The sequence below is a fragment of the Echiichthys vipera genome (assembly GCF_963691815.1).
Source record: "Echiichthys vipera genome assembly, chromosome: 7".
NCBI lineage: Eukaryota > Metazoa > Chordata > Actinopteri > Perciformes > Trachinidae > Echiichthys > Echiichthys vipera.
In genome coordinates this window covers 8,474,239-8,500,835 of record NC_139832.1, presented here as the reverse complement: position 1 = coordinate 8,500,835, position 26,597 = coordinate 8,474,239, and the positions used below count along the sequence as shown (strand labels likewise).

Below are 26,597 nucleotides of genomic sequence, written 5' to 3'. Positions count from 1 at the left end.
CAGAGGGTCGCCTGTTCGAGTCCATGTGTGGACCATGAATGGAGCATGGACTGGTGACTGGAGAGGTGCCAGTTCATCTCCTAGGCACTGCCAAGGTGCTGTTGAGCAAGGCACCACACCCCCAACTGCTCGGGGCGCTGGTCCCTGGCAGCCCCCTCGCTCTGACATCTCTCCATTAATTGCATGTATATAGGTCCTGTTTTTGCATGTGTGTGTATTTCGGGCCTGTGTGTGTGTGTAACATGAATAATAATAATAGAGTGAAAAAATTGAATTTACCCGTTGTGGGACTAATAAAGGAATTCTTCTTCTTCTTGAATCTGCTTTTAATTCAGGTCATTTCAACTCTTCAGGGATGTGAGCTCACGTTATAATCTAAGACTCCAAAATCAGTATAAACTCACATGTGACAGGACACATTTACACAACAAGTTGGTTAAAATGGGAGCAAAGAGCGGGAAATTCAGGGGTGTATGGACTCAGGACAGCAGTTCTCCAACTGTGGCCCAATGACAGGCAGGATGTGAACCAGTAAACACACTGTAGAAAATATTATTTTCCATTTTATTTTGAATGTTAATGTTTGTTTCACTTATTCTCTCTTTTGTTTCTAAAAATGCATCCAAACAATTCATAAAAGTGTGAGACCATATAAGATTAAGATCAGTCTAACCCTGACACCCTTAAAGCTCTATGCATACATGCACTTCTGTTATTTTTAATGCCACTATATTTGGACTGATGTTGGACCAGGTCACTTTGGCTCCCTGGGTGTCTCCTGTGCAGTCGCATGCTTCTCAAACAAATTCTGTTGGGGCTTAAACTTTATCTATAAAATTAGCTCAATTTATGAGCTCTGGAGTCTATTTTTTTTTTTATATTGTGCTCCGTGTGTGCTGGATATTCACAATAAAGTTGTATTTCACTAAATTGCCACAGTGTAATACTTGTATTACAGGTCGCTCAGCACAGGTTTCTCCAGTCGGCATGATCAAAGTTGAGCTATGATAAATATATATAAAAGAGTACATACGGTTACCTATATCTAAAAAAAACAAACAACACACACACACACACAATCATAGGCTCTTTAAACAGTGTTTAGGAGTTTCCTTTCTTGCATCATTCAACAGTGAAATCATAACTTTCCCACCATCTCTTCAGTCCTCTGTGTAAAAAACTTCAGATGGAAATCAAAACTGATTTAAATTATTTTATTGATCTTAGAAATGGATAAACGTAAATAAAAAAAAAAGACAGTTTAACCTCTCGTATGTTGGAGGGTTGCATCATAACATTATTATTTTGAAATGACTCAACATTATCGTATCTCACAAATCTGAATATGCCACAAGACTTTTCCTTAAAAAACTGGGTTCCATTAAAAATTCATTTATGGTAAAAAATAAAATAAACAACAAGCTCTTATAAAAATGTGTGGACTTTCAATACCACACCATGATATTCATTAGGCGTTGTACTGTGACTGTATGATATGTATTGGTGCAAATACATGTAGATTATTACGGTTGAGTGGAAACCTGTGAAATGTTCAGCGGAGGATAAAATATTTACCAAACTTCCCATAAAATTAGCAGGTTTAGTTCTGTAGAAAAAACATAGCAGCTGTTTGGGAGTTATTTACGTTACACCAACAAATCTCAGCGTGTCAGTTCTTTTTTTTATATTTCTACAGTCAGAAGGCAATTTAAAAGACATATATTAAAATCTATATTGGCATATTTTAGATGTCTTATTTCTGCTGGTTGACACTTCTATCATAAACAGAAAGGTGCCCGTACACAAAGGAGTACAAAGTGTCTCCAGAGACCAGCTGGCAGGCGAGCGAGCAGTGGTGTTGCCCTAAATGTTCCCTCGGTCATCAGACGGCAGTAACGGAGACACGGTTCAGGAGTGAGAGTGGCTGTTTAAAAATGGAAAACAGGAAAAATACTTTTTGGCTCATCTTTGAATGTAATACTAAAAAGAAATGTATTGAGCATTCTTGGGGGTTTGTTGAGACAAGTCTGTGTGTGTGAGTGGAGAGGGTTGGCACAGAGTTTCATCACAGCAGGACCAGGTCTCAGGGTGCCGACAGTCTCATGCATTGGAGTCCTCGTCTGTTACACTGGGGTTGGGTGAATATGAAGCCTCTTTGAAGAATTCGTCGTCTTTCAACATGCTCTGATAAAAGGCACAGTAAAGAAAAAAATATACATGAAGCTCTTGAAACGATATTAGCAATGAGCACAATGTGCCAGCGTTTAGATTCTTACCGTCAGGTTCTGAATACCCTCAGAGAAAGCTCCGATCTGTCTCACAGTTCCCTCAGAGTCCTCCATCTGTGAGACAAGAAGCAGCTTTCAAACTCAATAACCCGAGACGTTCAATAAGGCATCGGAACTCAAGTTGACCAGACACCTTTATTTAATATCTTGTGAGAAAAGTCATCTTCCAAGCAATGTACACAAAAAACAACCTCATTAAAATGTTGATTATGTCCCCGTATAATGCTCATAATAAATGCCTTTGACAAACATAGATTTCACATATACCGTACATGCAATTGTACATGTTTTACGTGTTATGTGGTAACAGTAGCTCAGACTTTAGAGCCTTGACTTGGGAACTGTAGGGTCAACGGTTCAAGTACCCTTGTGCAAGGCACCGAACTCAACAGACTCTTTGAAGAAGGAGCTCACCTGTTCCAGCCGGTCGAGGTCGTCCTCATAGATCTGGAGCTCGAAGCCTTTCTGAAAGCTTCGTCCCTTTGGCATCTCCACATCCATAGGACACACGTACTCCTCGCTCTCCTCCTGCTTTTTCTTCCTCAGACTGCCAAAGTTACCAAATGACAGTTTCCTTGGCTGGTATGAATGAGGAGAGAGAAGACAAAGAAAAGCAGTATATCAATTTTATAGAGTTCATTTACATGGACAAACAGGAATATACACATCCCTCAGGGTTCTCTTTTTTAAATTCAATTCTTAAACCCCTTCAATAAAGTTGTTTAGCTTTAAAAAGAGTCTGAATAGTTGCATTTTAGCCTGCTTATACGAATGTACATGTTCAAAAATGTCAAACTGTTAAAGCACAGGCAGTCTGTGTTGCATTACCTTGACCTTAGTGGTGGCAGTAAGCAGAGTGTAGTCTGGGTTTTCAAGACACTCCTGTTTGAGCTGCTGGGCCTCTGAGCCAATGAGAAGGTTGAAATGTGTGGCGAGGTGGCGGCGCAGCAGCGTCTTGTTGGGGGGGATGTTCAGCAGCAACGCCATGGTCTCCACATTGAACCGCGGCTCCAGAACCTGAAGGGAGAGGAGGAATGTGTTATAAGTCGATACTTTTAGCTTGTGTTTCCCAGGAAGACTGATAGCCCACAGTCTCACCATCAGGCCTCCGTGCACGCCGCTGCCTCTCAGGTTGGGAGCGTATTCAGCGAGGTCTGCGGACCGCAGCCACTCCATCACCCTATGGTTTGTCCACTGGGAAATCTCTGCTGGGGAAATATTGTTCTGTGGGCACAAAGCACATAACGAATATGAAAAAAGCAGATTAAAAACCGTATGTTCACGTGCAGCTATGCATTAAAATATGTGAAACAGCAGAACAGGCTTCTGATTTCTAAGGTGATGTTAAAGTGAGTGCACCTCGTCAGATGGCCTACGACGTAAGCAGTTGGGCTCATAGTTGTTGAGTCGGAGCACTTGGATAGCTCTCTTGATACTGAGGTGATGCAGGACACTCCCTACTTTCAGAGAAAGCAGGTCATCCTGAGGGACAAAGTTAGACCGCAATGACTTAGTGAACAATTAAAACAATAAAATCAAAGTTAAGTTAAAGCTGTTATGAAGTATGAATATCCCATAAAGGTATTTTTTCAGTAATGAACCGAGGCACAGAGTCTGTGGTGGGATATCAGCACTGTTCCAAAAACGGAGGGTGAGATCAGGCCATCTGCGGTCCAGATCAGACTCTCTGTGCAATAATCCTAATGTGAGATGACACTGGAGCTGTCAGACCTTATACGTGGGGTCTGTGGAGCAAGTGCATGTGTCTGGCCAACTCACCACTGTCATGTAGTGCAGCATGCGACCGTCCACCCTCCCCTCATCAAACTGGGTCTTATACTGAGGCAGACCGATGTCATCCAGCCATCCTGGGAGGAACGGAAAAGAGCAAAGTGTCATAAGGAGGAAGAATTTAACAGTCAAATATAATTCAAAGTAATGGTGTGTCCACATCACACGCAAAGAAAATGTTTGCCTCGTGTTACTTGCGCAACTTTGAGTTTACTTGGGTTTATTTGCGTTACTTGCACCAGATGACCGGTGTAGATAGCAACAAAATTTCTTTCTGTCATCAACCACGGTCAAAAAACTTGCTTCCCATTTGGTTTTAAAACACAATAATAAAAACAAAAGCAGAAAAGATTGGCCCCAGATTTGCTTCGACCAGCAGAGCATTGATAACTTGGTTCATGTGTTGGACCGACAGCTGGTACTCACTTGTCACCCAGTGGTAGTCCAGCTTTCCCTTATTATTCTCCTCCTCTGAGCCAAGGGCCTGCAGAGCCAGCTGCAACTTCTTTCTGTGCAGCGGATGTTTGATGCCCAGCTCCTGAAACATCGACAAGAAGACAAGTAAGGATCACACACACACACACACAAACACAACACACGCAGTTTTTCTCCTTCATCTCACCCTCTCCAGGTCCTGTTGAGAGGCCTGTAGCAGTGTCTGTCCAGAGGAGATCCATACACGAGCCATGTTCACATAAAGGCCGAGACCCTGCCCCTGTAGCCAGTCACACACCTGATCCTTTGACCAGCGTGCAAAGGGAGCGTCAACATCACTACCAAAAAGAAGTGAGAATAGAAAAGTCAACACTTCAAAAAAATATGCTGGATACACCTTTGTAGCAGTATAAAAAGAAAACTAACAAATACCAGTTTAAATTGTGAGTATAGTACATGCATTTTTGATGTTTTTGTTATCATAACGAAGTCTTCAAAAATCATCGCATGATCTCTGAATTTCATTGGACACCAGAGATGCAAAACAAGCGGACCACATTCCGAGTCTCATTATTCAGGCTGAATGCACAGACTTACTTGCTGGCTCTTTGGAGGTCACGAGACCAACCCAGTCTGGGTCCCGCTGTGGCTCGCACTCCACCCCTCTTGAACTCACCCTCCAGTGGGCTGTCATCCAGGTTAAATGTGGTAGACTGACTCCTTCTTAGCCTTACAAACATATGACATACAGTTTATATTAAAAACATCCTTACAATCATACAAAATATGCTAAAATATGTTTGCAAAAGCTGAATCTGAATGTGTTGCATGTAAACCTTTACATCCATTACTGACTAAATTAAAGAGTTACTTATTTGCTGATCTTAAAATTAAAAGCTAAAGATCCTCATGTAACTTTCTACTCACTTCCCAAAGAGTTTCTTTATTCCTTTGGATTTTTTCCTGCCTTCTGGGGTCGTAGGGAGTGTGTGGGTGCTGTCGCTGTTGGCAGATCTCTGTGGCAGCCCGGCCAGATCCAGATGGTCAGTGCCCTGTCTCTCTGTTTCAGCTGTACAAACAAATGCCCACAGAACATAATCAGAATCATGAGCATCAGTGTGGGAGACGTGCACAAATTGGCAGAGAAGGAGCCGCTGCACAGGGTCGGTGCAGAGACCCAGAAAACACTCAGACAGACACATGACGTCTCCTAGACCTAGACAGAGTGGGAGGTCATGGTGGTGGGCATTAGGAGAAATACCCTCTGGAGTAGGCATGCATCCGACACAGCTGATGTCTGACTAAGACTGGAATAAAATAGTCTTATTTTATTAGATAAAAAGAAGGCTCATTAGTTGTTTTGTTATAGTTTTTTAGTGGGAGTCCATCAAGATCCAAATAAATCACTAAATCTGGATCTTGAAACATATTTGGGAAGGGTTTAATGGCAACAACAGAGTGTGAACAAATACATGCAGGCACACAGGCAAATCAACATACGCGACAGTCTTTCTGTATGTTGGACATAAAACGTTTGTGCAACAGTAGGTAGTGACAAAGATGTGGCTGTTGAAGCACTGAAACGTGATATGATAAAAAAGATGTCAGCTCAATGGATGAGTTTAGAAAAGGCAAAGGTGTACAACGATACAGGATGTATTCAGTAGTTTCCTTTGTTTTCTCCAGAGAACTACTGCAACCTGACAATGACCTGCGGTCTATACTGTACCTAGCATAGGCGCACTTGCACTCCGGCTGCGGTCTTCATGTGTTACAAAACACACACAACACACGACAGGGTCCAACAGAAAAAGAACAAGACAAAGGGCAGACATTATGATTGAAATAAGAACAGGGTCGGAGAGGTGGAACAAACACAGACATACAGTACACACAAAAAACATACAGAGAACGAAGGAGCATTCAACAGCAGAGAAACAGACTTCCATAATTAAATGGGGACCACAGTTTGTGTGGGCTGCAAATTATGGTCTTGGTCCATATAGTATATTCCATGGGTGCGGCTTGGGAAAATATAAAGTCGTCCATAGTGGAAGAAAAACCTCCACGAAAATCTCACTCTCTAGTAACCAGCCAATCAATTGCATTGCTAGATTAATGTCAAAACAGCATCCAATACAGACAGTCACCTTGTGGACTTATCCAGCCACTGAATCGTGTGGTTTGCTCTTACCAAGGTTAGGGGTACTGGTTGTCTTCTTGCCCCCACGGATCTTAAAGAAGCCCTTTCCAAAGGATGAACGAGCCTTCCTCGAGCCAAAGCTGTCGTCATCTGTGGCGGCAGGCAAGGTGGCAGAGGGACACGTGGGTGGCTTTTCACTAATATTACCGATCTGCTCACTTGTGTTCTGAAAGAACAAAAAACATTACTCCTATACGACTGTTATATTCGTTCATACTGTCCTGCAAGTCCTGGAAAATCTGCCACTCTCATAACTGAATATTTGCCTTTAAAATCAAAGTATCGTAACATTTAGTGTGAAGAAATAGAATTAAAGATGTAAACTGCACACAACATGTAAGCTATTCTAAAGGCTATAAACTATTTGGGGTCTATGGCACATTTAAAGACATATGAGACAAAAAGACGAAGAGAGAAAATGAGTAAAACTTGTAACAAAGAAATATTTAGGTGAAGCTGAAAGACTTGAACATGAACCCCCTATAATCAAACATTGTCCCCCATTCAGAATGTGCATCTCTTACCTTTTCATTATTGCTCTTATCCAGCTGGTTCTGGCTGCCAGTCTTTGTGGCATCTTGGCTGCTGAAATGAAAAACCAAAACAATGCAGTGCAGTGGAGACAGTGAACTCGTCTCATATGGTTATGAGAAGCAGCAGTGTGGGGCTACAGGATATGAACTGCTGTTACACACATTCTTCTCGTGTGTAACTTACTGCAGAGGAAAGACAAAACAGATGCCGGCCTGCTTACACACAAACTGGACAAAATATTGAAATCACAGCATCCTCTTCAAGCTGACGGTAACTTTCTTTCACAGCACAACATTATCTGTGATAAATTGATTTAGGTCTATCTTCACCGCAACCGTTCTGCTCCTAATGGCATCTGCTAGTGCCCGACCTACTACCTGGACAAATGCTCTCATTCTACAGCTAAACGGTCCACAACTCTATGTTTCTGAAAACACTTTATGCAAGAAATAGACAATACAGTTAACAGAGTCCTGCTTCATATTTGAGCAGCACTGCCTAGTTTCACAGTTCATGAGCAGTCACTGACGTTGCGTCAGAGAATTCTTGGCTCTGAATAATAAATACAGGAAAAAGTTAAATGATTTCTCTATTAAGTCTTAACTAATCTTTTATTGTAGTATTTGTGCAATCTCAGCTGCATTTAAAATGAGGGATTGCTCTCAATTGTACTCCGAGAATTAAATAAAGGTTAATAATAAAAATAAAAAACACATTTGTTTTGTTTTACTGGAACGCCCTGTTATTTTCATACGTGTGTTTTCAAAATATTTTAAATGCTGATGCTGATTCTGTTCAGATCTGACTTGGTATTAATTATTTAGAAACTTAATGATAATATGAAGAAGAAAAGTATTTTTGAAGTACATGAAGAGCAACCCTCCTTGTCACTTAAGTGCACATGACTTTGCCTTATGCTGATGAAGCGATACCATTGTATTCATTTTAGCAGTGAAGTGTGACAGGAAACTATTTAATAGACAGCGGACAATGACACGTTGAAGCCATTGTTAGTAAATTGAGTGTTAAACACGTGGCATCCACATCTACATGCTTGTCTCACACCAAATGAACATCATCTAGTGTCAACAACTAACACTGAAAAGCCCTCGGATCAAATTTATCCGTAAACCCTGCAATAACATCAAATATTCTTTACATATTTACTAATTCTTTATCATTCAAAGAAAGGAGTGGCACAAAAGAAGAGTAACTAAAATTATATACTGCATCTACTTTACAAAAACCTACATAAGTCAAACGCTCCGCTGAACATTGACTATCATTATATCAATACATGTAAAAAGGTATGCCGTTTTTTTCATATTCACCTTTCTACATCTGTTGGTGCCGACTCTGATACTCGTTCTGGATCGGAAGGACTGGGTGTGGGTGAGGGCTCTTCACTCAGTCCATTGAGGCTCTCCAACTAAACACAGACCAGAGCGAGAGAAGAAGACAGAAAATCCACTTTATAAAAATCAAAGTATGCACTGTCTCAAAAGATTAACTTGCATATTCTCCTGCGGCCATGAGAACACAGCAGTCTAAATCTGCACACACACTTAGAGAACTGACAGGAGATGTTATTCAATTAATTGGATATCAAGGCTGTCAACACTAATTTAATAAGCGTGAAGTTTATGTGAGCTATTTGGGTTTTACTGAGCATTTCAGAGTGTAATGAGATTTGAAGTTGCTTAAGGGGATAAAAAGGTAAAAACCTACTGCGCAAGAGTCATCAGCACTCATTAACAATAAATTAATGATGACAACCACAAATAATATGTGAGGTTTCTAATAAACACTGTTAATCTCTTGGTCAACATTAGCGACTGTAAGTTGATTTTTAGATGCTATAATAAGCGACATCACATCATATCATGGTACGAACCTCATCTGGGCTCCTCCTTAGTTGTTCAAAATCTGTAACTTCATATTTTTCGGACTCAGCAGACGCAGGGCCGGTTGATAAGAACGCTATGGATCCATCATTGGGACTCTCGACGTGCTCGTTATCTTTGCTTTTCTCTGGATTAAACAATGAAAAAGACGCAGCTGAAAATTTGACATGTAAAATGTAAGAATCAGATGTTTATTTAGCACCGATCAACCCTCTGAACAGAAAAAAGATAAACTTCAAACATAACTTTAAACATAAGAAGATAAACTTCATCTATTGTCTCTACAAGACAGCCTTAAAATAAAGTCAAATGTCAAAAGGCTCTTTATGGTGTTATTTGTTGGACTGTGTATTTGTTGTGTACTGTGATTGTAATTTCTAATTCATTTGTTGTCTGTGTGAGTTGATTTGGTGGATTTCTCAGGTTTTAATAAAGCTTGCTAATCTAATCTATCGTAGTGGAGAAAGCAACAGAACAGAGTAGTTGTGTGAACGAGTGTATCAGCAAACAGCAAGCTCAGGGCAATACAAACACACACACAGGAAAACAAGCAGACAATAGATAATAAGGGATTGCTGTTTGCAGCAGTCTCAAGTTTCAAATGGAAGGAGTGTCCTTTAACACACCACAAAGGGCAGTCTTCGAAGCAATGTTGGTGGATAATATGTAGTTGTACTGAAATACAGACAACGGCCACTTGGAAAATTTGAAAATCACAATAAAACCTGATATGCTGTGAAGAAAGGGCCGGCAGAAATGAAAAGTACACACAATACGTTGACAATAGGCCGACTTACTTAAGCGCTTCTTTATCTCAGACATTACATTATCATTTACTCTGACAGAAGAGTGAGCTCACCTTTTTTACCTTGCACTGACATCACCATGTCTTGGACTTTCTTATACCGTAGCAGCGACTGCTTTAGTTCCTCAATCTTACGATCCTGCAACGAAAAAGAAGATCCAAAACCACTGTGAGGCAAATTTTTCAGGATGGGAGCTAAATCACTTGATTGACACAAACACAAACTGAACCAGAGCTTGTCAAATTTACCTTCTCTTCGTTGGCTGCCATCAACGATTCAACTGCCTTTTTCATTCTCTGCACTTCCACATCTAGTGAGGAGAAAAAAATGATTACGAACCACAAACTGCAGTGTTGACCGTGTGAAGTTTAAAGAGGGTAAAAAGAGGGGGATGGATAATAAGCCTGAACACACACGGTGCAACTGAAGGATTGTAACATCACAGTCAAATTGATACATCATAACCTTGTAGGAGCAGGTGTTTTACATATTTCACTTTGGTAGAACATTTTCACTTTTCAGAACACACACTATGAGCTACGATCTTTAACCACAGGTTTATTATCACTAAATATGGCAAAACAGAGGAACTTCAATTTGATCTCTAACATAAAATTGACACATGGTTGATGCTTTTAAACTTGTGCAAGATACATGATATCAAAGCTGGGGTAGGCAGTTTGGTTTTCGGGCAAAACTACACTCTGCACGTCCTCTTGGCTCCGTCTTGAGGCTTTAGAAAATCTAGCTTGTGGCGGGAGACTTTGGCCAATCACAGGTCATTTCAGAGGGAGGGCGCTCAAGTGCATGTTCCTTCAGATGGTGACAGCGAGACTCAATGGCTGAAAATCCTGCAGAAAAAGTTGCTATTCCAGCAACAACTGCCTAGACTACAACACAGCCCAAAAAAAGTCAGAAAGACTTACCAAGTCTAACAATACAGTAATAAAACGTGTCAATATTGGTATAGCATTTCAGAGATGGAGAGAAAATGTTGCTAATAGTTTGGCCTTCTGCTAACAGAAGACTAAGACTAAGCTAATTCAAGTTCATGTTTATGTAGTGAGCTAAAGCTGGGAACGCTTCATCTCAAAGGGCTTTAAAGGCCCACACGTTTGCAAAGAAACAGGGCAGTAATTCTCCCAAAACGTCTGATATAATCTAACAGCATCAGGATCACAAAAACAATCAGGATGATGTCAAATAATGACTATCATCCATATGCGTTACTGCATAAAGCGTGTCGACAGACCCATGCTCGTCTGGTGGGACAGAGGGGAGAGCTGCAGGAGGAGGGGGTTGTTTTTGCCTTTTCCAAAAAGCTGCATACTCCAGCTTTAATCTGACGTTTGAGTGTTTGCTTTAGGACTCCTATAGAGGCCAGTTCTAATGAGCTGCATTGAACGAAAAATGAAATTGTTCTACGTAAGTAAAAGATACTGATAGGGGAGGAAAGAGATTTGAAAACAGTACTTAGAACACAGATACTGTCACATGACAACAACATTACAGGTTAGCAGGGCACACACTGGTTGTTGGTGTGAGCAGGGGAAGGTTTAGAGTTTGAGGAGAGATTTTGACGGGTACAGATCAGGAGGTGATTATTGTTGGAGGACATGAGGCAGCAGGATGAGTGAGCAGCCTGAATGGTTATGACAAACAACACAGTTCATTCCTCATTCCTGTTGAAAACACAAAGCAGACATTCCTTGATGCCGTTCCAGGTCGGACATAAAAAAAACACAGATACACAGATTTTGGGTGACCTTGGTTTTGTTCAGCTTCACGGTCCTTAAAAGTTGACAACAGTCTGACAGATTGGTGGGTGAAGTGGTGCTCTGTGCTCGGGTATTAGCACTCCAATGGGTTATAATGGACAAGCTGAGTTCGGATGGCTCATGCTCGTTCATGCAAACGGGTTGAGATGGGTGCAGTCACAAAGTGCAATCATAAACACAAGCATAAAAACCCCCCTTACGTTTTTCTTTCAGCCTCTTTCTAAGAGTTTCATCTGGATGAGAAACTAAATAGGACAAAGAGTTATGAAACAAAAACTTGTTGGTTGCAGATTCTGAAGTCTTGCAGAACTAAGCCTAAGTGCTTTGCTACTTACACATTGATAGTGCCACTAAATCTTATCACATAAAGTTGAACAGGAGTTTAAACATCACGCATGCACATATTCAATAAGGTTTGTGATTTGACTGGCTGTCCCACCTCTCTCTGTGGGATCTGAACTGCTCGAGGCGATAGCTTTGAAGCCCGTCTCGTCCTGTAGTCTCCTCATCTCTCCGTCTGTGCCCTCCAGCTGCCTCCTGAGTATGGCTAGCTCCTCCTGTTCCGACAGAGGACACCAGTGAGGATATTTCCTCCACACAGACGCAACCTCCCCCACCCCAACTCCACACTACAAACAAACCACAACACAGAGGTTGACAGATGCTGACGTGGCTTACAGACACGTAGGCCACACCGGCTCTGAAGGGTATCATGTGTGGAGGTGGCCGGGTAAGGAGGCAATAACAAATGCAGGGGCTATTAATCCAAAAAACTCATGTTTAAGTGACCACAACAGGAATCAAGCATGGAGACAGACACACGAAATTGTGAAGAAGTTTTAATAAAGATAATCAGAGAAAAGGGAATGAGTGGGACAAGTGCAAAGAAGATGCAGACAGACAAACAAAATCAAAGCACACCTGTGGTTTGAAAAATGTAAATGTTTCCTTGAACTGGTGGACTTGTGACACTCTGACTACACCTGACTTTTAGGAGTTTTAAATGATTTCACTTTTTGCAAAAAGTGACATCACTTTGCCTAAAATGGTTTGTTAAAAAAAACATACTGGAAAGCTGCTGCAAACCCGATTTGATTATTTTTACCCTCCAAAATAAAAACAGAAGAGGAGCCAAAGGGAGAGGTCAAAAACCATAATCATACAGCAAGCAACAGTCATCCTGAGAAAAGCAAACCTTCATAGCCTGGAGTTTGTGCTCCTTCCTCTGTTTCTCATACTGCATCTGGCCCATTTTGATTTTCAGGCTAGAAAGCTTGGCCATTAGCGACTAGCAGTAAAGAGACAAACCAAGGAAAGGAGAGACAATAGAGATGCAAGAAGTGAAAGATAAAGGAGGTCAAGAAGGGGGGCTACCCAAGATTCAAACCAAGATATTTACAGACCAAAGCACATTAGAAAAATGGACACTGGTGACCAAAAGAGTGAATTTAAACAGAGAAAAGACCGAACAAACGACATCCCCACATCCAATGAACAAGCTACCGTCAACATCATAATCAGAAATAACTCACATAAGAGCCTTAAAAACAGAAAATAAACAATAAAATGAATCAATCATACCGAGAGCAGTTTAGAGAAGCAGGAGGACATTTTCAACTGAAAAAACTTGTTTTAAACTACTTCTACAGTAAAAGGGGTTAACTACAAAATAATAAGAAGTGTGTTTCGCTTGAGGAAACAGCTTGAGGAAAAAAGATGTTAGCCATGAAGAGTTGTTCATATAAGCACTCACATCACTGAGACAACTCACCTTTGTGGACTTAAGTTTCTTTTCGTACTGTATTTTTTCACTCTCCAGCTCCGTCATTCTGTACCGCAGTTCATTAATTTCAAGGATCAAATCCTGAAACAATAGAAAGGGCATATCACAGAATGGCAGTAAACTCCTAAAATACTGGTTATACTGTTAGATGGATTTCATTGTAGCAGCTCTCACATTCTACAATTTCAGTAATTAAATATCAAAAAAACTCTGAAGGGACTGAACTCATTGGTGAGTAAATGCTACAAAGCAGCAGCAGTGATGAAACTAGAGGAAGCTACTTGTAGAAAACAAGTGATTTATGTGCTGTGAGGCGGAACATGGACAGCAGCTTTTTGTTCCAGTGGGGTGGAAAAGACGACCGCACTGCTGCAACAATAACATGACGTGTTTGAAAGCTTTCCCAGTACTGTGCATGGTTCCTCCGGGAGCAGAAATCTCCCCATCTCTAGTAAACAAACGACTGACCTCTTAAAGGGGTGGTTCCGGTTTTTTTTTTAGGTGAGGTTTGTCTCACATACCTATCCATCGTCAGTGTATTGCCTACAGTACTGTTGTGGAAAGGGGAAGCAGCTAAATTAATTTTAGCTTTCTAAAAAATGCTATATTTAGAATATCTTCACCACTTTACCTTACTGTCAGACAGCATTTTTACATGTAAAACTGAAACAGAAACTAACCATTTAAAACACCAACACAATAACGCAAACGAACTGACTGACAAGGCATCGGTATACCAGCAACTCTGTGTTCAGCGAGGTAAAACTGTAAAACTGCTGTTTTTCTCAAAGGAATCTGGTGGCTTAGAAGAGAGTATCTAGATGGATACATCAGCTCCAGCTCCCCCATCAGAAAGGGCTGTCTGATGGCAAGGTAAAGCAGGGAAAATATTCTCAATGTAGTGTACACTTACGAATTTACTATTTTTGAAGTGGTCCTTTTTCTATTTGGCTAAAATACGCTTAGCTGCTGCCCCCATCCAACGCAATAAATCGCCTAGCTCAGTGGTTCCCAAACTTTCTTCCCAAACAGCATTAGCTTCTGGCCGGGGACCTGCTTTGCAAACCCACTGACAATACAACACAATATATCAAACCCAGATAAGCAGTTGAAGATGAGTGAGTGAGTGAGTGATGATGAGAGGAGTTCTTAGGTGTAAGCTTGAGGAGCAAGGCAGCTTAATAAATGGTGCAAACCGCCAGGTCTATACATGACGTCATAAATGATGTTTTGACTGGCAGGCCATCAGAAAGATGAGCATGGCAATAACATTTTGATGTGTTCAATTATTCTAAATTATATATTCTAATTATGATTTTAACAAAAATCTGACTATATTTTATAATAATGATTAAAAAATAATTAGATCATATAGTTTTTTGTCTTTCCTTCTTTTTTCTTATCTTCCCTCCAATTTTCTGAGGCCTCCCTGGCGACCCCCACTTTGAAAACCGCTGACCTAGCGTCTTTGCGGTCCTCCTGCATGCTTCTCCAAACTAGGAGTGTGAAGTACATCATCTACTGTAGGTAATATACTGACTATGGATTAGTACCTCATACAACCACACTTCAAAGGCTTTACAGAAAGTAAAGGGATAGTTCAGATGTTTTGACCAAAGGGCAGTACATTCCAATAATAAGGTCAGATACAAAGTAAGAGGTTTTTTTTTCTAAGCACAACAAACACAGCAGCCATAATTCCCATGGAAAGTTGAGTGAATGTTGACATTTCCTGGAGGGGCCTTTTTTCTTACTCAACACACAGCTGCGTTGAGACTGACAATAAAATGAGATGTCCCTCTTCCACACAGGTGTCAGACAACATGAATGAGGGTTTGTTTGGTGTGTGTGTGTGTGGGGTGGGGTGGGGGGTGGGGGGCCTAATTGGTGTGCGCTGAGGAGAGAGAAAGGACACAGGCAGAAACAAAGAATTTCTGTTCTTAGCTTACATACCTCACTGTCCCTAAATCGGTCATCAAAGTCAAATCTGTCCTTCTCCATGGTATTCAGCTTCAGCTTTAGGTTGGACACTTCAGATATAAGTTCCAGCTTCTGGGTCTCCAGTGCATTTCTGCACAGAAGCTCCTACAACGATAAATGATGGCTGTTGTAAAACCGTTGCGGTTGCTATGTGGTCAGTATTGACAGTACAAACATCGGCAGTATAGGAATTCCTGTTGTTGTAAATATTTTGAATATTAATAAAGATTATGCAGTGCTTTCTGCTAAAAGGTAGACATTGAAATTGTCCAGTATTATGGACAACAAGAACAAGGAGAAGCCCCTGCTACGTCCAACACTGTGGACAGGACACATGCATTTACACCATGGTAGATGTTTGAGAGAAGCTTTCACTACCTAGTGGCTCTTGATCTTCTGTGCAAACAGTTTTTCCTGAGCTATATTACATAACACACACACATGCACACACCTGTTGCAGCATCTCTTCAGTGGCATTGAGTTTCTCCCTGTGATCATCCAAACACAAGTCCAGGTCACGAATCTTCTCTCCCTGAGCCTCCACCTGGTCTGTCAACACGCTCACCTATGAGGAACCAAAAAATCACTGCTTTTAAAAAAATAGATTTTATTTCAATCTAACACAAATATGTATTAGAGACTTGAGTCTTCGTGAAACTGGCAAGATTATCTAAGAACTGCTGGATGGGTACCTGAAGAACCAGAGACTCCTTATCGCTTTCTATTCTGGAAAGCCTCTCCTGGTAGTGGTCAGCCCCACTCAGAGAGATGTGCCCGTTGGACTGCAGGGACAGAAAAATACATGGATTAAACAAAGAACCATAAGAGAGCTGATCTTTGACCTTTTAGGGTGCAGACATGGGTAAGTGGTGCAGGTAAGTTAATTAACTGCTGTTGATATGATCAACATTTAAGGTGCATGTGCCCAATAATGATTTCAGATGAAATGCTTCACATCAAAGTATGACTGGCTGCACTGCTTTACCCTGCAAACAAAACCTTACATGGCTGAAAAGAAGGCTCACATTCAGACTGCTGCACACTGAGGGACTTAGAGCATTACACAAAAACTCTGGCATTTATCTGGCCTGCAGCCCCATCGCTCTCCCAAACACCACTCTGGTTCCCAAGAAGTCAGCGTGTTTTTTGCACACTGGCTGTGACATTGACAACACCAGCATTTCGTCTTGCATAACCAGGGAACTAAGCAGAGGAGGGCCGTCATGTTTTCGCTTAGCAAACAAGTCGGCCGTCTACTTTCACACGGGACTGTTTGCCCACGCGTGTTCTCATTCATAGAGTTTTAATGCAGCACAATCAGAAGCAAACCAGATGTGCTAACGCTTGTTTGCAGCACATTCTGTCCCACAGATACAGACATAACCTCCTCCATGCTGATATAATCTAAACTGATCCAGACATTGGGAGTGCTCCTTCTTTCAGTTCTACGTTTTACATCTTTAACATCCAGATAAAACAGTGACATTAACAGTGAAACTGATCTAATGAAGGGAGAGAAAAAAGTAAATGTAACTGTATCATATCATAGTATCATAATACTGAAAAAAAAACATTCTTGCTCTCAACTGATGATTACCTCCTCTCTTTAATGTCTATTAACACTGTGTTATTTTACAGATTCCCTTGCAGCCAGTGCACTTTCCCACATCTTACCAAGTGTCCATGAAGCCATTCGACCAGACTGTCAGCTGTGGAGTCGGGGATTTGGCAGCGTAAACTCTCCCTTTCCTCTGTGTCCATCAACTCCAGGACGCTCCTCAGGTCTTCCAAAAGGTGAAGCGCCCGCAGGCTGCCCATGAAAGGAGAGGTGGGTGACTGGCAGTCATACAGCCCATTGGAGTAGTCCAGAGCCTTGGAGCCTGAGGTAAAGAAGCACAACAGAGGAGGGAAGCAAACATTAGGAGGAGTTAGAATTCAAAGAAAGACACAGATGTATCATCTTGAACCATTTACTCACTAAAACTTCTGCTCTTCTCAGTACATTTTGACTCACGTTCTTACAGTGATTAACGCATACATAGTAACAATTCAGTGTCATACAAAAAGGACAAAAACTTTTTAATGCATTACTAATAATATTGTTTTCATTAAACAGCAGTCTGCCATCATAGGCTGGACTAAAGTCAATTTGGAGATGACCATTAATATTATTGGTTAAACATGTGATTCTCTTTATTTGTTAAGGCCTTTGTAACACTACAGTAGAGAAAAATAATGTTGGTCCATTGGTACACAATGTAACATTGGTGAACATGTCTACAAGCCATACAGCCTAAATGAGCACAGAATAAATGCCAAAGCCTTTCTGACAGATATGGACATCACGCTCAAGACATCACATGACATCTGTTTAAAATGTCAGCTCTGCAACAAATCACAACACTAGATAAACCTGGACGTGTTATATATATGAAGATAATTTGCTGCTTTATGCTTTCACACAACTGTAAAAAACAAAGAAAAAAAAAGAAGAAGAATTACAACATGCTTGCTGTTTTAATGCTAAGTCATGCTAAAATATCATGTTGTTGCTTAATGCTGTTTGAGAACATCACCTGCTATAATGCCGTCCATCTGCTCCAGGGCGGCTGCCAACATGTCGCTCGCATCAGCCATCATCTTGAGTCACTGATGAACCTGGAGGGAGCAATGAAATGTAAGAACCTAGCATAACACACCAAACAAAAGCAAGGACGCACATTACATGGAAAGGAATTAAAACATACATGGTTATTGTGACTATAAATCCAATGACTGACAATCACAGTTTAGTCTATGGAATAAGAATCAGTGTTGCAGCTGCTCTTTGTGCTGTAGATATGGATATCAACAGCGTAGGAAAAGGACAAATCCAGAAAACTAGCTTTCAGCTTTCTAGGCAAAAGAAAGTGCAGTAATGTTGTTGTTAAGCATGTGATTATAACAGGTACCCACCCAGGAATTAGGCTGTTACTGCAGTATATCCTCAACAACCCTCAATGCCTAAAAAAGGTCAGTGCTAAAATAGCATGTTTGTGAGATGGGTTCAACTGAACAGACACAGATAAGCTGAGTGATATGTAAAGAAAATGACCTCATCTAAACAGTTACATCAAAAGCAGAGGTCTGTAGCAGCTAAAAATAAAATGAAAATGAAAGAAAGTTATTGTGTGCTCTGCTGAGCTGTTCTACCTTCTTGAGCTCTATGCTGCAAAGATCTAACGTGAATTTTGTCAGCGCAAGTGATGAATAATGTATTTTTTAGAAGATCAATCAGGCCATTTACCAAAAATATTGGCACAATGAATGTCCTACCAATAAGACACTGGACACTCTGTTTGGAGATACATTTTAGTGTCCAAGGCTTGGACATCGGCCCGAGCAGCACAACGGACCCTTTATCTTTGGACATTTAATCAAAGGCTCTGCTGTAATTCATGCATGCTTAAACATGCATACACAGGCACACGCACACACATACACATACACACACCTCTTCCTTTTATCAGCTGCCTCACATCCTGGGAGTGCCCGACACTGGGACGTAGCACCATTTACAAACTTTATGGAAACCACCCAAAGACCTTACACTGTTATTTCAGCATTCCTGTGGGCACTTTTTCCATTATGTGTAAAATAAGCATGCACTAAAACACGAGCATAACACACAGAAGGCTGAGTGGAGATGAGAGGAACTGCTGAGTGGTTTCCAACAATAAAATTCTGAATGCTCCTCTCAGGTTGCCTACAGTAACTGCTCGCCTCACATTGTACAAATGGGACAAGCAGACGTACATGACATTTAACAAAGGGCAGGATTGCAGCCATTTCCAAAAGACAAGAGTTTACGATGTCCTACTAGCATTTTAAAATGTTTTTGTACTCGGGTTGGGAAAAGATGTGCTCAAAAGATGACATTTAGAAGGGTGTGTTTTCAGAGGGAACCTAAAAATATCACACCCACTGAAAAACTAGTAATCTTATCAGACAGACATGCAACATTAGACAGAAGCACAGTAGAAAAATACATACAGGAACAAAAACATTCTGCTAAAATAAAAAGGACTAGGGATCATCTTGTGATTGGATCACACCAGCAGTGACGCCAAATCGAGCCAGGGGTAAGTGGTGGGCCCATGGCCCCTTTCTCACTTCCTACCCCCCATACTTTTGGTGCCCTTGCTCGGATCACAACTATCTTTGAATTGGACAAACCTGTAAAGTTTCTGTGACTGTACTGTGCACAGTTGCAAGGTATTGCAGTGACAAAATTTGTCCAGAGACAGACAGAACCCCTGGCAAAATACTCAGAGAACCGCTCTGTGGTAGCTGCAGACACACACACACACACACACACGTCGACTTTTGTCGACTAATTCTACAAATATGTAAAACTGAGTTTTTCCACAAAGAATTGTGAAAAAGAACCTCATTAAAAAATGTGCTTTGCTTTAGTTTTCAAGTTACATAAAAATGACTACTCAACAAAAGAAAACAAAAGAAATCGAAGTCAACTAATCAACTTAGAGGGTGCAGCCCTAGTTGGATCCATTGAAAAAAAAAAAAAGCATATGAAGGAGCTTTACCAAGTCACTACACTTCCAACAGCGCAGCAGAAAGCCAGTCTTTAGCAGCAGGTAACACAGACAGAGTTGGATGATGATGACTCAAATGGGAATAAAGGCCTGCAGGGCATCCCCCTCAAAATCCTTAGTCAGCTCTTCTCTCACAGCAGAAAGGCAAATATGGGTAACGTTAACACATGGCTTTCAGCAAACACACTTCAAACACATCAGGCCTTGGCCAGGCATGCTGCTCAAAAACCTGCTGCCCATGTGTCAATGAATGCTAAACAAGTGTAAAGACCATGTCTGAGCACTTGGCATCTTCCTGGACTCAGTGGACATAAGGATAAGGATAAGTCCAGAGAGATCTCAGCACAAAGAAGGTCTAATTACAGAGAAGTGCACTCTATCCTTAAGTCCTGGGAAACCTCCATGGTATGTTGGTCATGTGTAAACACAAGAGGGTTGTCTGGGGAGCATACATGGTGCCTTTGTGGATTAGAGTGCGGGTTGTAGCAAATGATTATTTTCTTGATTAGTCCATCGGGTCTTTAAGTATGACGCAACACCTTTTCAAATCACTATTTCCAGTTTCAAACGCTCTGTGGAAAAAAAAACAACAATGGTGGAACCTATGAACCTTTTACGATCACTGAGACGCCTTTTCATCAATAGGAAACCGGTAAAATGACAATTCAGTCTTTTTGAAATAACAAACAAACCCAGATCTCCTCACAACGGGGTAAGCAGCACTGCAGTCGCCCACTGTAAAGAAGCTGAAGGTCCTTGAGGCAGCGGCCGCAGGTTCGACCCCGACCTGCGGCCCTTTGCTGTATGTCTTCCCCTCTCTCTCACCCCATTTCCTGTCTGTCCTATCTGATAAAAAGGCTTGAAAACTGCAAAAAAAGTAATCCAAAAAAAGAGAAATGCGAGGCTTTGAGAAAGCGAAAACTCTACTTTGAAAGGGCGTCACAACTTAGTGACTTGATTGTTTGTCACAAAATAATGAAAATGACCAGGGGGAGAGGCATCTTCATATTACTTGTGTTGTCCAACCAACAGCATCTAAAATGCGGAAAATATTGAAAATAAATACAGCAGAGAATCCTCTCAGAGTAGCTGGCACCACTTTGATGAATGCCATTTTTGATGAAAACTGAATAAATCGTAAGTTAGACACAGGCTGCAACATAAAAATTAATCTGTCTATTATTTTCTCTGATATTGATCAGTTGCTGGTCTACAAAAAGTTGTTAAAAAATGTCAGTGTTTCCCAAAGCCCAGGATGATATCCTCAAATGTTTTGTTTTGTACACGACGCAAAGATATATTCAGTTTACTGTCACAGAGGAGGAAAGAAACCAGAACATATTCACATTTCAGAAGCAGGAATGAGATCATTTTGACTTTTTTCTTATATTATTACTCAAACCAACTAACTGATTATTAAAGTAGTTGGCAATAAATTTAATAGTTGACAGCCAATCGATTAATCTTTGCAGCTCTACTAAAATAGTTGCAGATTGATTTTCTGTCAATCCACTAGCATTTAAGCTGTAGGGTGTTTAATCATTTACATTTTTTTGTTAAATAGAGCACCATGGAGGATATATCTGTACCTGCACTGACCCTTGCTATCAAAGGAGACATCTCAAAAATCCCAACCAGCACGCATCGCACTCACAACAAAGTCTCACTGTCTGCCCTTCTATAAGAACCACTTACACCAACCATAAGAGACACAGAGGACCGCATTGTTCGTGGTAGTCGGGGTATTTTGACTGAGAGGCATGAGAAGACAAAGAGAGAAAGAAAAGCCTGAAATGCTACGCTACAGTACGAAAGGCATTTGCAACAACACCTGCCTGCATACTTTTTCCCCCCAAGCGCCTCAAAACAAAATCAGAAGATGAAGAAAAGCATTCAAAAAGCAATCTTGCCCTTTGGTGAAAACAGCCATATAATTCATTGAGACATTCAGAGAATAATGAATACAAGGGGGAGAGTGGATCCGTATAATGGCTTTTCAGATCCTTCAGCTCTGATCCCTTCAGGCAGGGATGACCATCATAACCCATCCTCACTGGACACTCACAGAGCTGAAGCATTCCTCGGAAAAAAAGAGTGGGAAAAACAGATGATCTTGTATTTCCCCAGTCCCTAAAGGCCTGTCAACTACACTCTTGCACACACAGGAAATAGAAAACAAAAAAGAAGCCTCAGGGCCACTTGTCTCTGAGGGGAGAAAGTGTTTACAGCAGCCATGCAACTGGCTTTAAACAGCTTGTGGTGAGAGTTGCACTGGTGGTGTAAAGGCTGGTGGAGAGAGGAATTTACAATCCAGGCATAAATAACACAGCTGTTTGCTTTACTTGTTCTTTTTATATCCAGGTAACACGTGATGCGGTGATTTCTAAGGACATGAGGGGACAGGTCCAAGTCTCACCACATAATGACACTTTCCATGTCTTGAGTCATGCTGACCTTGACTCACTATTTACCTTCACACACTGTTTCCATGAGAAAAGATTCATTCTGGGTTGAATACCTCATCCTGTTTAACCTCAAACCACAAATGCTCTATTTAGCTCTGAAAACTTTAGAAAATGCTTCACAAGGTAACAAGGGCAAGCTTTTCTTTGGACATCATCGAGGTGTGTTTGGGCACTAATTAACCACACACAACATGTGTAAAATAGTTCCATTATGAGCAAATTGTCTGCCACGATTTGACTTGTGCCAGGGGTAATGTTTATGTGTACAGGCTTAAGGGTGCATGAAATTAAGTGGTGGAGTAGGCAGGCTATGTGTCCACTGATTCACCGTACACACACACAGTGAAGGCATTCACCAGCCGCCGGCAGGGCGCTGCTCTGGAATAACCTGAAGCTATTTCCAACCTGAGTGAGCAGGCAGAATACATCATCACTAATTTTATACAACCAAACAACGAGGCCTACATGAAAACAAGACGTTGGTGCAAAGCTGAAGGAGCCCTCTTTAGACCGACGGGAACTAAAAATAAGAAACCAACGAGGCATCTGTGCAATGTGTGTTGCAGTGTTACACACTGAACAAAAGATGGAAATTTAGTTTCAGAAATAAAGAGCTTCCACTTGATAAAATCTTCAAGAATTTTCCCTGCACGTATGCAATTCATTTACGTTGGACAGCAGCACACATTCTTTTCATATTACTCACCGGCTGCACTGCCTGTACCTTTACACACTGCCTGTACCATAACACACTGCCTGTACCTTAACACACTGCCTGTACCTTAACACACTGCCTGTACCTTAACACACTGCCTGTACCTTTACACACTGCTTGTACCTTTACACACTGCCTGTACCTTTACACACTGCCTGTACCTTAACACACTGCTTGTACCTTAACACACTGCCTGTACCTTAACACGCTGCCTGTACCTTAACACGCTGCCTGTACCTTAACACGCTGCCTGTACCTTAACACGCTGCCTGTACCTTAACACACTGCCTGTACCTTAACACACTGCCTGTACCTTAACACACTACCTGTACCTTAACACACTGCTTGTACCTTAACACACTGCCTGTACCTTAACACACTGCCTGTACCTTAACACACTGCCTGTACCTTAACACACTGCCTGTACCTTTACACACTGCCTGTACCTTAACACACTGCCTGTACCTTAACACACTGCCTGTACCTTAACACGCTGCCTGTACCTTAACACGCTGCCTGTACCTTAACACGCTGCCTGTACCTTAACACACTGCCTGTACCTTAACACACTGCTTGTACCTTAACACGCTGCCTGTACCTTAACACGCTGCCTGTACCTTAACACGCTGCCTGTACCTTAACACGCTGCCTGTACCTTAACACGCTGCCTGTACCTTAACACGCTGCCTGTACCTTAACACACTGCCTGTACCTTAACACACTGCCTGTACCTTAACACACTGCCTGTACCTTAACACACTGCCTGTACCTTAACACGCTGCTTGTACCTTAACACGCTGCCTGTACCTTAACACGCTGCCTGTACCTTAACACATTGCCTGTACCTTAACACACTGCCTGTACCTTAACACACTGCCTGTACCTAAACACAATGCCTGTACCTTAACACACTGCCTGTACCTTTACACACTGCCTGTACCTTAACACACTGCCTGTACCTAAACACAATGCCTGTACCTTAACACACTGCCTGTACCTTTACACACTGCCTGTACCTTAAAACACTGCTTGTACCTTAACTTGACTTAGAAGTTACTCGTCTTTCCCATTTATGCAAAAAGCAATGCAACACTGAGCAGTACACTCGTGGCACAGAGGGTTAGGTTATGTAAATCAAAACTGCTGAAGGTTAAAACACAATTCATACACACCTGGACACTTATTTCCTTTTTGTTGTGCAATAACTTCATCCACCACTGAAGTGCCATAGTTGAATCTTACTGCTCATTTCATCCTATACATTTTCTCTACATTTAACTTATCTGATTTCATTTCCCGTGAATTTTACTTTACCTGTATTCTTAGATCTACTTCATGTAAATTGAACTAAGAGTTTATTGTTTACTTTTTATTGTTTTTTATACTTTCTGTATTTATTTAGCTAAGAGTTTATTGGTTATCTTATACTGTATTTTTTTTTTCCCTTGTGTTTTTGTAAGCGGCTGGAAACTCAGTTTCATTGCAGGAGTCACCCCAAAGGACCAATAAAGATAAGTCTAAGTCCAAGCCTAAGTCTAATCGTTGTTGTTTTAATGTGGGCAAGACTATACAGCATCACTGAATATCAGCAAATCAACTAAAACAGTTGCTTGCTGCAGATTCACAAGCAGACTTCAACATTTTTTTTGGCATTCTCCCAAAATAAATTCCTCGATTGTTTTGCAGCAGCAAAGTCTGCAAGAAGGTAAAATTAAGGGCCCTGGGGGCTTCCTTAAAATCTGAATAGTAATTAACATTTTGAGGAAAATCCCCAGAGTTAAATCACAAATACCACACTTAAATTTGACACAGCTTAGCTTCATAATTTCTTACACTCTGCAGAGGCAGAAGAAGCCCAAAACTATTGAAGATGGGTGAAAAGTGAGGGTCTTTAACTCAAGAGCATCTAGTTAGTTATTAGTTATTTGGTTATTTCATGGTTATTTCAGACCATTATGTTGTTTTGTAAAGCATTTGAGGAGGAAGGGCAACACTGTTTAGAGAGGTCGACTTGAGGGCAATGCAAAAACGGATCAAATTTCATAGCTTTAAAACAAAACAGACAGTAAACTTTGGACAACCTTGCTTACTCACTTCACTCTACAGCAGGGGTCTTTTTTAGGCCAAGGACCAAGCAGGGACCCCTTACTACACATATTGTATTAAATTGGGCCTAACAGCTGGGCTGGCTTAAAGCCTTTACACACAGCTTTTTATGGTGCATCAAAAGATTATGTTAATGTTAAACACACATTTGAAAGGCACATTGAATCCTTAAGCTCTATTGTATCGCTACCTCAGAGGTTATCTTGTTTACAAGCCAGTAAGCCTTTCATCAAGGTTGTGTACATACAATTATTAACATATATATATATATATATATATATATATATATATATATATATATATATATATATATATATATATATATATATATATATATATATATATATATATATATTTGCTGATAATACGTTAGTTCATGTTAATGTATATTTTTAGACAAAAGAAGATTTGGAAAGATTGTCAAACACTGTACAAATACAGTCTGGGTCAGTACTACTCGGATAAGTCCTTTATATTCGATAGTCAGCAGCACCTCAAGGGAAGGCAACATCAACCAAACATCAACCAAACATCAACCAAATGAAGTGTGGGTAGATGAAAAAAGAGTTGGCCTCAAGCACTGGGAGTAACTAACCACAATGTCTGAGTCTGGAGCTGTGGTGGCAAAGTCATAAAACCAACCTTACCGACTGTCTCACGTCACAAACATTCAACCCACGTTACGTTGCGAGGGTTGATATTTTTGGTGCAAAAACATTAACGTTGAACACATTTAACCATTACCACTTGGCATTTAATTAAGTGAAAATATAAGAACAGTTTGCTCTCAGTGTTTTCTCAACGTTGCCGTGCTGAAACCATAGACTTTATAAAAACCCAACTAGTTAACTTGCGGGGATTCCTGAGACCCCTGAAGGCACCACCGAACTCCTAGAACCCTTTTTCAAAAAACCGTTAATACACTTTAATTAACAGTGGGGAGAACCGTTAAAAAGTGACCGTTAGCGTGAGTCACAGCGGCCGTTTGTTTCGACTAAACGTTAACATCAACCTAACTTAGTGGAAATTAATAAATCACAAGCAAAAACATCAACTTACTGAATCTCTGGTCGAAGAAAATTAAGTGAATTTCCGTTGTTTTTAATCTCCTTTCTATTGTTTGCGAAAACTCCCCACAGTGCTTCGTTTCTGAACTTCTCCGTGCCCACCAGTACCGACAGTATTCCCGTCCGTCCACATCGCTACGCCATGAT

The 26,597-nt window shown here is 41.0% G+C and overlaps 1 protein-coding gene across 8 annotated transcripts; it reads right to left on the bottom strand.

The window, feature by feature from the left end:
- Positions 1-1,200: 1,200 nt before the first annotated feature.
- On the bottom strand, positions 1,201-26,597 carry ppfibp1b (PPFIA binding protein 1b). 8 transcript variants are annotated; one of them, XM_083917236.1, is made up of 28 exons: positions 26,443-26,597; positions 18,079-18,160; positions 17,177-17,382; positions 16,195-16,284; positions 15,954-16,067; positions 15,476-15,607; positions 13,511-13,603; positions 12,935-13,027; positions 12,179-12,296; positions 11,940-11,984; positions 10,210-10,271; positions 10,015-10,099; positions 9,146-9,282; positions 8,583-8,680; positions 7,242-7,302; positions 6,709-6,883; positions 6,244-6,276; positions 5,442-5,583; positions 5,112-5,243; positions 4,702-4,852; positions 4,506-4,617; positions 4,068-4,156; positions 3,648-3,770; positions 3,387-3,512; positions 3,117-3,305; positions 2,703-2,867; positions 2,277-2,342; positions 1,201-2,184 (listed from the first exon to the last, which is right to left on the bottom strand). In XM_083917236.1, exons 2-28 carry the CDS (start codon positions 18,140-18,142, stop codon positions 2,101-2,103), a joined length of 2,985 nt encoding a protein of 994 aa, XP_083773362.1. In that variant the 5' UTR covers positions 18,143-18,160; positions 26,443-26,597; the 3' UTR covers positions 1,201-2,100. The 8 variants fall into 8 exon arrangements, with proteins under 8 accessions (XP_083773362.1, XP_083773363.1, XP_083773364.1 ...); XM_083917237.1 differs by having other exon boundaries at positions 7,242-7,299; XM_083917238.1 differs by having other exon boundaries at positions 10,024-10,099.